This window comes from Taudactylus pleione, unplaced genomic scaffold (genome assembly GCF_031769625.1).
Source record: "Taudactylus pleione unplaced genomic scaffold, aTauple2 ptg000093l, whole genome shotgun sequence".
NCBI lineage: Eukaryota > Metazoa > Chordata > Amphibia > Anura > Myobatrachidae > Taudactylus > Taudactylus pleione.
In genome coordinates, this window is record NW_028284495.1 from 23,291,108 (window position 1) to 23,303,971 (window position 12,864).

At 46.6% G+C, this 12,864-nt stretch overlaps 1 protein-coding gene across 2 annotated transcripts in view; it reads right to left on the reverse strand.

Moving 5' to 3' along the window:
* LAMA3 (laminin subunit alpha 3) overlaps positions 1-12,864 on the reverse strand; it is a 286,414-nt gene that overhangs the window by 112,456 nt on the left and 161,094 nt on the right. For both annotated transcript variants that reach the window (XM_088469607.1, XM_088469608.1), the window contains exons 32-33: positions 4,084-4,199; positions 1,019-1,230 (exon numbers count right to left, since the gene is read on the reverse strand). In XM_088469607.1, the coding sequence (XP_088325733.1) occupies positions 1,019-1,230; positions 4,084-4,199 (328 nt within the window). The remainder of the gene's footprint in view (positions 1-1,018; positions 1,231-4,083; positions 4,200-12,864) is intronic.

Consider the following 12,864-nt stretch of genomic DNA (forward strand, 5'->3'; position numbering starts at 1 on the left):
ATTTGTATTGCAGCTACTGTATGCATTATCAGCAGCATGTCCCCGGGGCTGGGACACCCGTGCATATTTCCAGAGCCTTCATGCGCACTTCTGCCCAGCAGCCGAACATGACGATGAGCAATGTCCTCTTTGCACAATGTACCCTGTATTTTCTGGGCTTCCTGTTGAGCTTCCTCGCCGTGGTGCCCCTGTTTGAGAACAGCGTTCCATGGGAGGTGTCTCCTGTACACCGAGGGCGAGTGACTGAGTGTGAAAATCATGGTAGTGTAGTGTTTTTACCATTTATTGTGGCGGTTTGATAATTGCCACTATCGAATGTAAATTATTTGATTGTGTTCTGATGGTTGTTTTTTCTAATTGCTATGCCTCCTCTGGCTTTTTTCCTGGCTCCTGTGTCTGCATCAGGGCATCTTCATGGGTTAGTTGTAGGCTGTCTCTCACTCTGTCTGCCTCAGACATGACCCTGCTCAGTCCCTGACTCCCTCAAATCTCTAGGCTGCTGCTAAGCAACAGGGCACATTGCTATCTCTGATTGGCTCTCACTGTCTCTTGCTGTTTCAGCACCTTGGCCAGCTCCTATACAGCAGCTTTGTGCAAGATTTTTTTCTGTGACTTTGTTTCACTAAAGCCATCACTGCTTGGCTCCCTTTTATCACAGATAAATGGTTCATACACCAAAACTTTTCTCGACCAATGGTGTATAGAATAGTGAAAACCACATCAAAAACCATCCAATAGTTCAAGAGATGAGAGAGAGAGAGAGAGAGAGAGAGAGAGAGAGAGAGATTGCGATTTATATAGCCCGTACGAACACTAAAACTACTCAAACTCCAATGTTTCTAACTCTGCACGAGAAATAGTTTCTGGGTGGCCTAATGCTTTAAACTCAGTGAAAGGTGAAAAGGGAATTAGTGAGTATATCATTAAAACAACCCTGTTAACCAGGTAAGTACTTTGTGTATTCTGCAGTGACTGGCACTAACTGCAGCACAGGTTTAATAATGCCAAATAAACTCACGTTTGCAGTATGGAAATCCATAGTAACCAGTAGCACATCGGCTACAAGTCCTCCCAATGATGTTAGGTCTGCAACTGCACTGTCCTCCCATTGGATTGCAATTTTGGCCTGTGGCTCCCTCTGCATGGCATCTGCACTGTAATGCTCCATCATTATAATAAGCCACCAATGATCTGGCGGAATCTCTACAGAATTCTGGTGAGGTAAATGGGCTGGAGGAAAAAAAAAAAATCAAACGTTTGTATTAACTTCCAAGAATGAAATAACTCCCAATTTCTGATTACCCTGCCTCAAGCCACCAGTGAAGTGGTTCCCAAACTGGGTACCACAGGACACTTACAGGGATTCCACGGGTTTGTGGTCCAGTAACAAATAAAATAATTTTATGGTCAATCTGATAAGCAAAACCTGCACTGGTGGCAGCCAATCATAAATGTGTGGACAAAGAAGCACAAACCTGTCGACCGCTACATAACTGACCCTAAGGGTGACCGATAAGTAAAATTTACTTAATTTAATAATTTTGTTTAATTTCTCAATAAGAAACTTTTGGCCTAGGGGTGCCGTGGAAAAAATGCTGATACTCTACGGCACCGTGAGTCATTAAAGTTTGGGAACCTCTGCACTAGTGGCTGCGGACTTCATCAATCAGGATATAGCACAAGCTGTTCTAAGGGTTCTACTATATAAACAATGCTCTATGGGCCTGATTCAGAGCCGGACGCTATTTGCGCTCGCTCGTTCCGAAAAAGGGGCCGCTCTTTGCGGTCTGTTGACGCCTCTATGTCTGAACGAGCGAACGAAACATGCGCTCGCTATTTTATAAAAAACGCCCCCTGGCCGCTCGCATCCTACGTCATCTCCGCTATTTATTAGATCAATCGAGTACATCGAAAGGCGTATGAACTGCTCGCAGTGCTTGTGGTAGGATTTTCCTACCGCAATCACGTGAGCAGTTCAGGCTAAAATATAACCAAGTGACGTGGTCGATGACGCTGCTTTGTTAATTATGCACACCCTTAAAACGCCCATTTTGACCGTTTGGCACGCCTGCGTTCGGATCTCCACTCCCCGTTTCCAAGCACCTTCCCCTGTTACCACCCACAAACGCCTCATTCTGTCACTCAAATTAGCAGGCATTCGCTATTTTGCGAGCACACAATTTCCGACCGCAATGACTGGTTCGCGCATGCGTATTACAACCCATACGCATGCGCAGTTGTGCGAACATCGCTCAGAGCGAATGAGCGGCCGCTTACGAGCGGCTCTGAATCAGGCCCTATGTTTGTAACAAAGAAGGGTTGTACTTGTAACAGGTTATGCTTGTGCTGTGGATGGCTTGGGCTCTGGGTAGAAAAAAAAAGCTAATGCCTCAATATTAAACATTAAAAAGAAAACTTTACAATGTATTATATATTAAAAAAAGCAATTTAAATTATTACAATCAATCATCATTAATACAATGCGCAACTTACTTTGGAACTACAGATTATACTGTAAGAGGGACCCGAGAAAAATGCAGTCCTCTTGTTCCTTCCCTTCATTCTTTAAGCCCTAGTCTCCCCAATCTTAAAAATCACTTGAACTAACTCCCCTTGCTAACTATGGGCCTTATTCAGCAAGGAACGCAAAGTAGAGAACGCACGCACTCGGCCGATGTTTTCACACTGCGCATGCGTATGCATTGCAATGCGCGTGCGTGAACTACCAACTGCGATGGGAACTGCGTGAGCAGAGGTTATGCAGATCCAAGGCGGAGTGATTGACAAGAAGTGCCGTTTGTGGGTGGTGATGGGAGGGGTGGGGGTCGGGCAAATGCAGGCGTGCCAGTGTGTTGGGACGCCGTTTCAGAGACGTGCATAATTAAGGCAGTGCGGTGGCATACGCAGCCATGCCATAAGCTCTACCCAGGAAGTGGCCAAAATCCTGTGGCAGGTCAGGTCAACCACTACTATGTTAATGGGTCCGATGGTTCTCAATGCTACCGATGTTTACGCTATTTTGTGTACTGATCAGGCTTTGAGTAAAGGGAGGTGGGTAGTTTAATATGCCGCTGGGAGTCTGCATCTTGTGCTGCAGTCTCCGTGTGTATACACTGATTAGCATATTCTCGCAGCGGACGGTTGCGTGCGTTCTTTCCTTTGCGTTCCTTGCTGAATCAGGCCCTGTGTCCCATATCTCTTCTCCCCTCTGTCTCCAAGCTCTTTGAGCGGGTGGTGTAGAACCTCCTCGCCTCCTTTCTCCTCCCACTCCCTCCCAAACCCTCTATATTCTGCTTTATGTCTCTTCATTCCACCAAAACTGTCCTCATAAGGTCACCTCCTCATGGCCAAATCCAACTGTCAGTTCTTTATACTTATTTACCTCACAGCGGCATTTGACACTGCTGAATACTTTAAGCCATAGAGAAGACTAAACAAGCAATAATAAAATAGAGTACATTTTAAATATTTGTTTAAAGAAACAGGTTTTGGTAAAGTTGTAGGAGGGTGGACATTGATACACAGGGCAACATGTCATATTTTTCCCCTCTCCGCACACCTAGGTGCACTTGTAGTGAGTAGCAGTGTTCTCAGAAAGCAGAGAGTATATTTATACCTAGATGTGAACCCGCTAAGTGAAATGGCACAAATCCAAGGTGTCTGTGCTTCATACACTGTGCACGGCACAATATCAGCCATTTTGATGTATATCATCAATAAATACTATAAAAGTGATGTAAATAATACATATGACCCGCTTATCTCTTCTAAAGACACACATAAATGAGGATTTTAAAAGTAACTTATTTCGTTTCTTGTAGGGATGTGCAGGCTCGGATAGGTTCGAGTTTGCACGTGGAGTTCGGATTTTTCCCTCCAAAACAACGGAACTCAGAAAGAGGCAAAACGTCATCTTACATTGACGAACATCATCATTCCTGGACTCCACGTGCAAACTCGAACCTATCCGAGCCTGCACATCCCTAGTTTCTTGTAGTTGTTTACAGACAAAAAGCAAAATATGGACATCAGCAGTAATGCAAAATTGTTTTTTTTTGTACAGTACAAGAAGAATATTCTTACTCAATATAAAAGCTGTTTTCTCCACAGATATTAATAAAGTCGAAAGATTTATCCAGTGGTTTCTCCTGTAAGAGGTCATGTGTGTAACTGTCAGCTGGTAGCAGCAGGATAGATTCCTAAAAGAGAACAAGTCATAATTAGCTGTAAATATTACATTGTGTCTGTACAGACAGAATAATAACAGTAACAGTAATAACAGTAACCAATCCAAAAATAGTTTTTATAAAACCTGTGGACACAAAAATATATTTTCAGAAACATATGAACAAAAAAAACACAAATACAAACTGATAATATTAAAAATAAATGAAAGCAAACGGATGGCTACAGAACAGAACACAATACAAACTGTACAAGCTAGTTCAAAATATTCAAAAACATAAGTTTAGCCACTGTAAGCTACAGTACACAACACATTGGGGGTCAATTCAATTAGGTGCGAGTTTGCGAATACAAGTTTGTTTTATGACACTCGCAGACATCGCAGGAATGCGCGATTCAATTAGAAATGGCAATTTGCGGGACTAGCAGTAAGGGTGTGCGACTTTTCTATACAATTAAACCTGGGAGAGGGGCATGAAAAAGTGGAGAAACCATCCTGGACTCTAAAAAAGTGATAAATCAAATAGCAGGAACATACAGTATATAAGACTGTTAGTGACCATAAGGAAAGTACTGGAGGTTTTTAAACAGTGTCAAATGGCTGATTTTTGCACTTTTTATTAATGGTGGAAAAATGATAGCAAGCGTTTTTCAACAAATTAACATCTTCCCAGAATTTTAGGGTACAGAAAAGTGTTGAAAATGATTTTGAAGTGTTTTTATACAAGTTTGTAAAAAGTTGGAATAAATACTTTTACCTCTCATCTGCAAGTCCTAAGACGCAGCATTGGATCATCTGTGAGACCATCTGCAATTTGAGTAGCTCTGAGGTTACTCGATTGGCCCTCGCAGCTCTGTAGCCGAGGCCAGGAAGTCAGCTCCAGAAGACACAGACCTAGCCTCAGCGGGCACCACCCCGCCCACAAACAGCTCAGGGGACACAGGCCCTCATTCAGAGGCGCTCGCAAGACGCGAGCGCTCGTTCTGAATGAGGGCGGCCGCTTCTATTTTTAAGTTACCACCCACAGCTTAGCGACCGACCAGGGTGATGGTCGCGATGGTCAAGACCATCGTGACCATCGGGGCTTGCGACGAGACCCTAAGGTTGGGTCTCAGCAGCCGCAAGCCTCAGGGAGCTTCCTGCTCGATCACATCACTACTGATGTCAGTGCGGCCGCCCACAAAACGGTAGGCGTCCTTAAGGAACGCTTCCGTTTGTGAAACCACCCCCTGCCCCGCCTACATAATGGGCCGAGCTGTCGATCAACAGCTGGCCCTTTTGTAGTGCGCTCCGGAGCGAGAGAGATTCTCTCTTGCTCTGGGGCTTTCGCACGTGCAGTGCGTCCGCTGCGCGTGCGCAGGGCCTAACCATCGACCCGGTGGCGAGCGCTCAGCGCTTACGACCGGGTCTGAATGAGACCCACTGTGTACAATGACACAGGACCCATTCTGCACATACACAGAACAGACCTTGCGCCGGCGCCCCACCATCCATCGAAGATGTACGCAAACCATTGGATTTGTGTACATCTCTGAAAGAGACAATTTTACCTTAAAACAAAGATTTTTCCTACCTTTTCACCTGCTGAGGGGGTGCACACAAAAATAACGCAATTTGCTGGGAAAATGCAATACTAGTTTTGAATTGTATGCTGTAAAAACAGTTTGCAGAACCCAACTCGCACCTAACTGAATTGCCCCCTATAGAGCACACAATAGGCTGAACGTCTATTAGATTAATATCTATTTACCATCAGCCTACAGCAGAGATTCTCAAACTCTGTCCTCAGGACTCCACACATGTCATGTTTTCCAGGTCACCCAGCAGGTGCACAGGTGTATTCATTACTGATACAGTTTAAAAGATCCACAGGTGGAGTTAATTATTTCACTTGTGATTTGGTGAGGAGACCTGGAAAACATGCACTGTTTGGGGTCCTGAGGACCGAGTTTGAGAACCTGTGGCCTATAGTATAGCTGCACCAAGCATGGAAAAATTCTAATGTCTACTACAATCTTCATCAGGACAATTTACAATGAAGATTAATTTACTAGCAATTTTTGAATTTCAAATAATGATATAACAAGAGATATGGTAATAACATCTTTGTTATCGCTGTTTCTACGAAGTCCATAGGGTCCACAGGGTTGACCTTGGGGTATAGGTTGGGAACCAAATCCGGGCACCACGCAGTTAAAGCTTTTAGCTCCCAGGATGCATTGGGTCCACTCTCCCTATAACCCCACCCCCAAGCCAGAGGCACCTCAGTTTGTAAGCAGCCAAAGGCCGGAGGAGGAGAGAAAAAGAGAGAGAAAACTGGAACACTCAATAACCATACTCACAGAAATGGTAGACGGAAAACCGGTGACCAGCCACACAGCCCATATGAAGCCAGGTGCATCAGGGCGGGCGCCCTGTGGACCCTATGGACTTCGTAGAAACAGAGATAACAAAGGTAAGTTCTTACCATATCTCTTGTTTTCTACTTCAGGGTCCATAGGGGGTCCACAGGGTTGACCTTGGGGATGTCCCAAAGCAGTTCAACCAAGGGTGGGGACGCTTCTGTGCTGAGAGGCAAATCCGTTGCCAAAAAGGAAGCATCCTGAGAGGCAAAGGAAACCAATGCCTAGAACCTTAAAAAGGTGTGGACAGAAGACCACGTGGCCACCTAGTAAGGCAAAACAGCCGAGGCGCCACAGCGAGCCGCCCACGAGGGTTACATGGCCCGTGAAAAAACAAGCCTCAACAACAGAAAGGCCTACCCATGGGTAGGCCCCTGAGGAAGACATACGAGGCCATCCAGCCAACATTTGGTTATAGGCCGACCATCCTTTCCTGTGAAAACCAGAAATCTCAGACCACCAATAAGGAGTCCATTTCCGTAAGAACTTTAACGGATCACATAAATCCAAAGAGGCCGGACCCCAGTCAATGAGGCCACACCAGCCAAGAGGACTGGGGACTGAATATCCGTACCATAAGTTCCAGAATAATATGGAACCTAAAAACCACTTTAAGAAGAAACACAGGGCGAGAGCAACTCACACCCTGACATGATGCCCTCCAGAAGAGGGAGCCACATGAGAACGCTCCCAATTCAGACACTCTCCTGGTTGATATAAACACCCTGAGATAAAGAGAGAGCCTAAGCAATAGACCATGTAATGGCTATCACAACCAGAGGTTCCATTGACTGACCCCGGAGGGAACGAAGAACCACTACTAACTCCCAAGGAGTCTCTAGGGAGGACAAATGGAGGCATAATCCAGAAAACACTCCAAAGGATGAATTGGATACCAGAGTGGAGCAATTCCATATCTTAACCATACTGACAGTGTAGAGATCCGCAGTGTCAGGAAGGCCAGGCCGAGGGAGAAACCCAAGCCAGCCGGAAGGAATGCCAGAATATCTGGAAATCCTGGACACCGGAGGATCATGTCGACAGGTACAATACCATAAGAATTATTGCTGCCACAGTTTGTGGTAGGTCCCAGCAAAAGCTGATCTATGTGCTCTAATCATTCCAACGATGACAAAGCCAGGGAAGCCGTAAGACCACTGTAGGGACGCAGTCAAAGACAAACGACCCAGGTCCAAGGCAAAACCAAGGACCCTGAGACAACAGGTCCAGGCAGTGAAGCATCAGGAATGGAGTATCGATGGAGAAACTCCGAAAATCCAAGTACCCCTGACATCTGGGGCAATCAGGAGCCACCAGCAGGAAAGCATCTCCGTCTCGATTGAAACACTTCCAAAGACCTTGAGGAAGAAGGGAGACTGGAGAACACAGGTACACAAAGTGGAAGGACCACTTCACCGACAAAGAGTCACTGAAGGTTGCTTCAGAATCCCCAGAGCTGGACTGTAACACCATAGTGTGATAAAGTCAGAAGGCCATGAGGGTCACCTCAGGGGGCCCCCCCTGCTCACCAGGAGATGAAACCTCTCTTGGGGAAGAGACTAGTCCCCGGGATGCACGTCGTGATGACTGAGGACTCCCACTTCCCAATGGAGAGCTCCTGAAATGAACGCTGCCGAGATGGTCGGGAGGAGACCCTCGGACTATGTCCGAATGTGTGACATACCTGTCATTGCCACCCAACGAATGCTAAAAAGGAAGCCACTGTCCTGACCCAGTCGGACTGAACCTTTTGAGGTTCACCAGGAAACAAGAGTTATGCCAGAGTGAAGGCCCAAGACAGGCTAAAGTTACAACAAGTTAATTGACAGGGTGGAATCGACAGACGTCCAACTGTACTGAAATGGATGCGAACCAGACACTGTCCATAGCAAAGAATACCCTGGATGAGATGGCCATAGCCACCTGGACAGGGACCGACTTGCCTCCGGAGAGAGCATCATCATTTGAACAGTGATCCGACAGAAAAAACTCGTTCCATCCGGAGATGAGCCAATTATGGAAAGTCCTTGAATGGAACTGAGAGCCTGATTCAGAGCCGCTCGTAAGCGGCCGCTCGTTCGCTCCGAGCGATGTTCGCACAACTGCGCATGCGTATGGGTTGTAATACGCATGCACGAACCAGTCATTGCGGTCGGAAATTGTGTGCTCGCAAAATAGCGAATGTCTGCTAATTTGAGTGACAGAATGACGCGTTTGAGGGTGGTAACAGGGGAAGGTGCTTGAAAACGGGGAGTGGTGATCCGAACGCAGGCGTGCCAAAAGGTCAAAACGGGCGTTTTAAGGGTGTGCATAATTAACAAAGCAGCGTCATCGACCACGTCACTTGGTTGTCTCTTAGCCTGAACTGTTCGCATGATTGCGGTAGGAAAATCCAACCACAAGCACTGCGAGCAGTTCATACGCCTTTCGATGTACTCGATTAATCAAATAAATACCGGAGATGACGTAGGATGCGAGCGGCCAGGGGGCGTCTTTACAAAATAGCGAGCGCATGTTTCGTTCACTCGCTCAGACATAGAGGCGTCAACAGACCGCAAAGAGCGAGCGCTCAATTTAAATAGCCGGCCCCTTTTTCTGAACGAGCAAGCGCAAATAGCGTCCGGCTCTGAATCAGGCCCTGAGCCCATTCCACCCTTCCAAAGGCAGACACTGAATATTTGACCATGCATCCCAGAGTGTAAAGACATATGTCGACTGCGTAGACAACCATGTACTCCTAATGGAAGAGTGGAGATTCCGTCTTACGCCAGAAGAATTTTCAGATTCTGAGAATCCAGCAGGGCTCCTAGATGAAGAATACCCAGAGAGGGATGCAGGGAGGACTTTTTCCTCGTTGTTTAAACGTCGGCACCCTGAAGAAGCCACGGTCATCCTGACCTGTCTGTAAAGTACCCCGGTGATCCTGCTAAGAGCAGGAGGCCGTCCAGGTACAGGAGCCTTGGGATATACTGAACAGGAGAACTGTCAGAAAATCCAAAACGCTGGTAAACCCCTGTGGGGCTGAGGACAGTCCCAACAGGCAGAGCCCGAAAAATTGTAAGTGTTGCTGTAATACAGCAAACCTCAGTCCATGCTGATGAAAGGTCTCTGTAAGTACCCGTAGGCACGCGTCCTGTATATCCAGTGATACCATAAAGTCCCCAGATTCCACACATCGTATGATGGAGCATAGGGATTGCCTCCTGAGCCCAGGTAGCTTTAGGAACTGGTTCAGGGAATTGAGACAGAAAATAGGCCGAAGAGGACCATTCAGCCACCGCACCAGAAAGAAAGCAGAACAACCAGTCCCTCGCTGAGATAGTGGGGATGGCCTAATTAGCTCTGCTTACCGCAACAACTGTATAGCTGTCTGGATTTGTAAGGCCCTGTTCGGGTCTGAATAAGGGCCCACGTACCCCCACATGTAAAGAGGCCGCCTGAGTAAAGAGAGGGCGTACCCTCCTACCCACGTAGCCGCGGAAACTTGACACTAGTACCGGGCGAACTGAGAAAATCGATGTCTCCCAGTTGTAGGCCTATCCAGTCAGGCTGAAGATATATCCATAGGTTCAGAAGCAGGATCGGCTGGCAGTCCAGGTCTGCTCAGTACTGGATATGTCGGCCCTTGCAGAGGTTGACAGTCTACGAAGAAACAGACCTTTAGGCTGACCCAGAGGACAAAAAGACTTAACAGACTTAGTCTGAGGCCTTGTAGTGGGCATAGCTGAAGGCGGTAAACTTGTCGCTAGTACTACTGCCAATGTTACTACAATCTTGTCAAGGTCAGGACCAAACAAGATCTACCCTATAGATGGTATCTGCACCTCTGCATACCCAGAGCGCAGCCATAGGGTATTACAGAGGATACAGTCACAGCCGGAACTCTGAAAGCTAGGAGACTGGTATCCAATATAGGCATTTCCACCTATGACAACTGCATATATTACGTAAGCGACCAAATACATTTGAACCCCAGAAGTGTTGGAGGGGAAAAAAAAAAAAACGTTACAAATGCATCAGCCCAGTATGCAATAGTATTAACCAACCATGCTATAGCCATGGTAGGATGGGTAACAACCCCTGAAAGCGAGTATACTGATTTCAGGCATCACCATGAGTTACCACCTACGGATCCGAAGAATCCGACCATGCAGGAATGGGAGGTGTAGTAACGTCTGTAATCAGACGAGTAACACGCCCATCCACCCCAGGAGGGGCTCGTGATGACCCTCAGGGAATTTGGGACAGGAGGCCAAACGCTGTTGTAATACCTCGTATCTGGCAACAGCCAGAGGGCCTGATTCAGAGCCGGACGCTATTTGCGCTCGCTTGTTCAGAAAAAGGGGTTGGCTATTTAAATTGAGCGCTCGCTCTTTGCGGTCTGATGACGCCTCTATGTCTGAACGAGCGAACGAAACATGCGCTGGCTATTTTGTAAAGACGCCCCCTGGCCACTCGCATCCTACGTCATCTCCGCTATTTATTTGATTAATCGAGTACATCGAAAGGCGTCTGAACTGCTCGCAGTGCTTGTGGTTGGATTTTCCTACCGCAATCATGCGAACAGTTCAGGCTAAGAAACAACCAAAAAAATAAAAAAGATGTGAAAGCGCAATGAGATATAACAATTAAATAATAGATAATTTAATAATAAGGATGTGATGTATGGAAAATTGGTAAAAAATAGTACTATATCACAAAGAATTAATAAAAACACAGAATATACAATGAAAAGACACTAATAGCATCAAATATATACATAAATAGAATGCACATGAGATACTGAATGTACAGATGAGTAGTTGGTAATGATTGTATTTCTGTCTGTGAGACAGAATGAAGTATATTAACCCAATTAATAAAATAAAACCAATGGAAATATTCTTATGGGACAAAATGAAATAATAGTCTCGGATGATATAGAAAAAGACAATAAGAATGCTCCTGTAAAAGGTAAATTAGCGTTGGTATTTTGCACAATACAGGCTAACCTTAGAGATGTGGCTCCCGGTTAGACTTCACTGAAACACAGAAGGCAATGTCCGGAATGCCTCTCTGGTATATATCTCACCGACCAAGGAATGATCCGGCCTCCTACTAATGTAGGGGAATGAATGTTGAGTGCGGTGGCAGGGAAAGTTGGATGCGGAGTAACCGCTGGTGTGAGGCCGCTATGAAAAGATCTGAGGACTGGTCTCTGCCCGTCCTGTGAGCGGCAATGGCTATTCGTAGCTTCTGCTGTTGGCTGTCGAGACTCCGTGTGCAGGAGAACCAGGGGGTCAATGCGCCCAGTCTCAGCTGATGACCGGCCGTGATGGAAAAGGGCCGTGCTGACACACTCTGACCTCCGTCAAATGGCTGGATCGGGATAGTTCAAAGTCACCATATGAATGCTCTAATAGATGCCGTATGGTACTGTGTAGGTGGTCGTGTGGAATCAATAAATGGGTGTGGAACAGAAGTTGTCTAACGCGTTTCTCAGCCTTTAAACGTCCGTCCGTTTCCTCAGAGACAATGAAGAAACAACCAAGTGACGTGGGCGATTACGCTGCTTTGTTAATTATGCACACCCTTAAAACGCCCGTTTTGACCTTTTGGCACGCCTGCGTTCGGATCTCCACTCCCCGTTTTCAAGCACCTTCCCCTGTTACCACCCACAAACGCCTCATCCTGTCACTCAAATTAGCAGGCATTCGCTATTTTGCGAGCACACAATTTCCGACCGCAATGAATGGTTCGCGCATGCGTATTACAACCCATACGCATGCTCAGTTGTGCGAACATCGCTCGGAGCGAACGAGCGGCCGCTTACGAGCGGCTCTGAATCAGGCCCAGAGTCCCGTCATGCGATCCACCCGCTAGTCAGCAACAGGGAACCTGAAGGCATGTAAGACTGAAGGTGTATGATACAGGTGCAGGCCAACATTCACTCTAACCAGAATGGACCTGTTACCAGCCCTAAAGCAGGGATAATAATACCTGAAATAGGCTTCCCCCCGTGTAAGAGGGAAAGAGCCCAAAACAGTATCCAGTTCACGGCAGAGCCAACTGGGACGTAACCACAGGGCGTCAACCACGCCAATTTGTGTTTCGTAGAAAACGACATCCACCTAGGGTGGCTGTTGTGGTAATCCCTGCAAGGGTAATGCCAGACTATTGTGGCACCAGGGGGAATTCACATACTGCGAAAAACCCCTGCAGCGAGTGGTAGTCTGTGTCACAGGGGAAGAGTGCAAGAACTGCGAGATACCCTGAGATGAAAAGGGCAGTATGGTG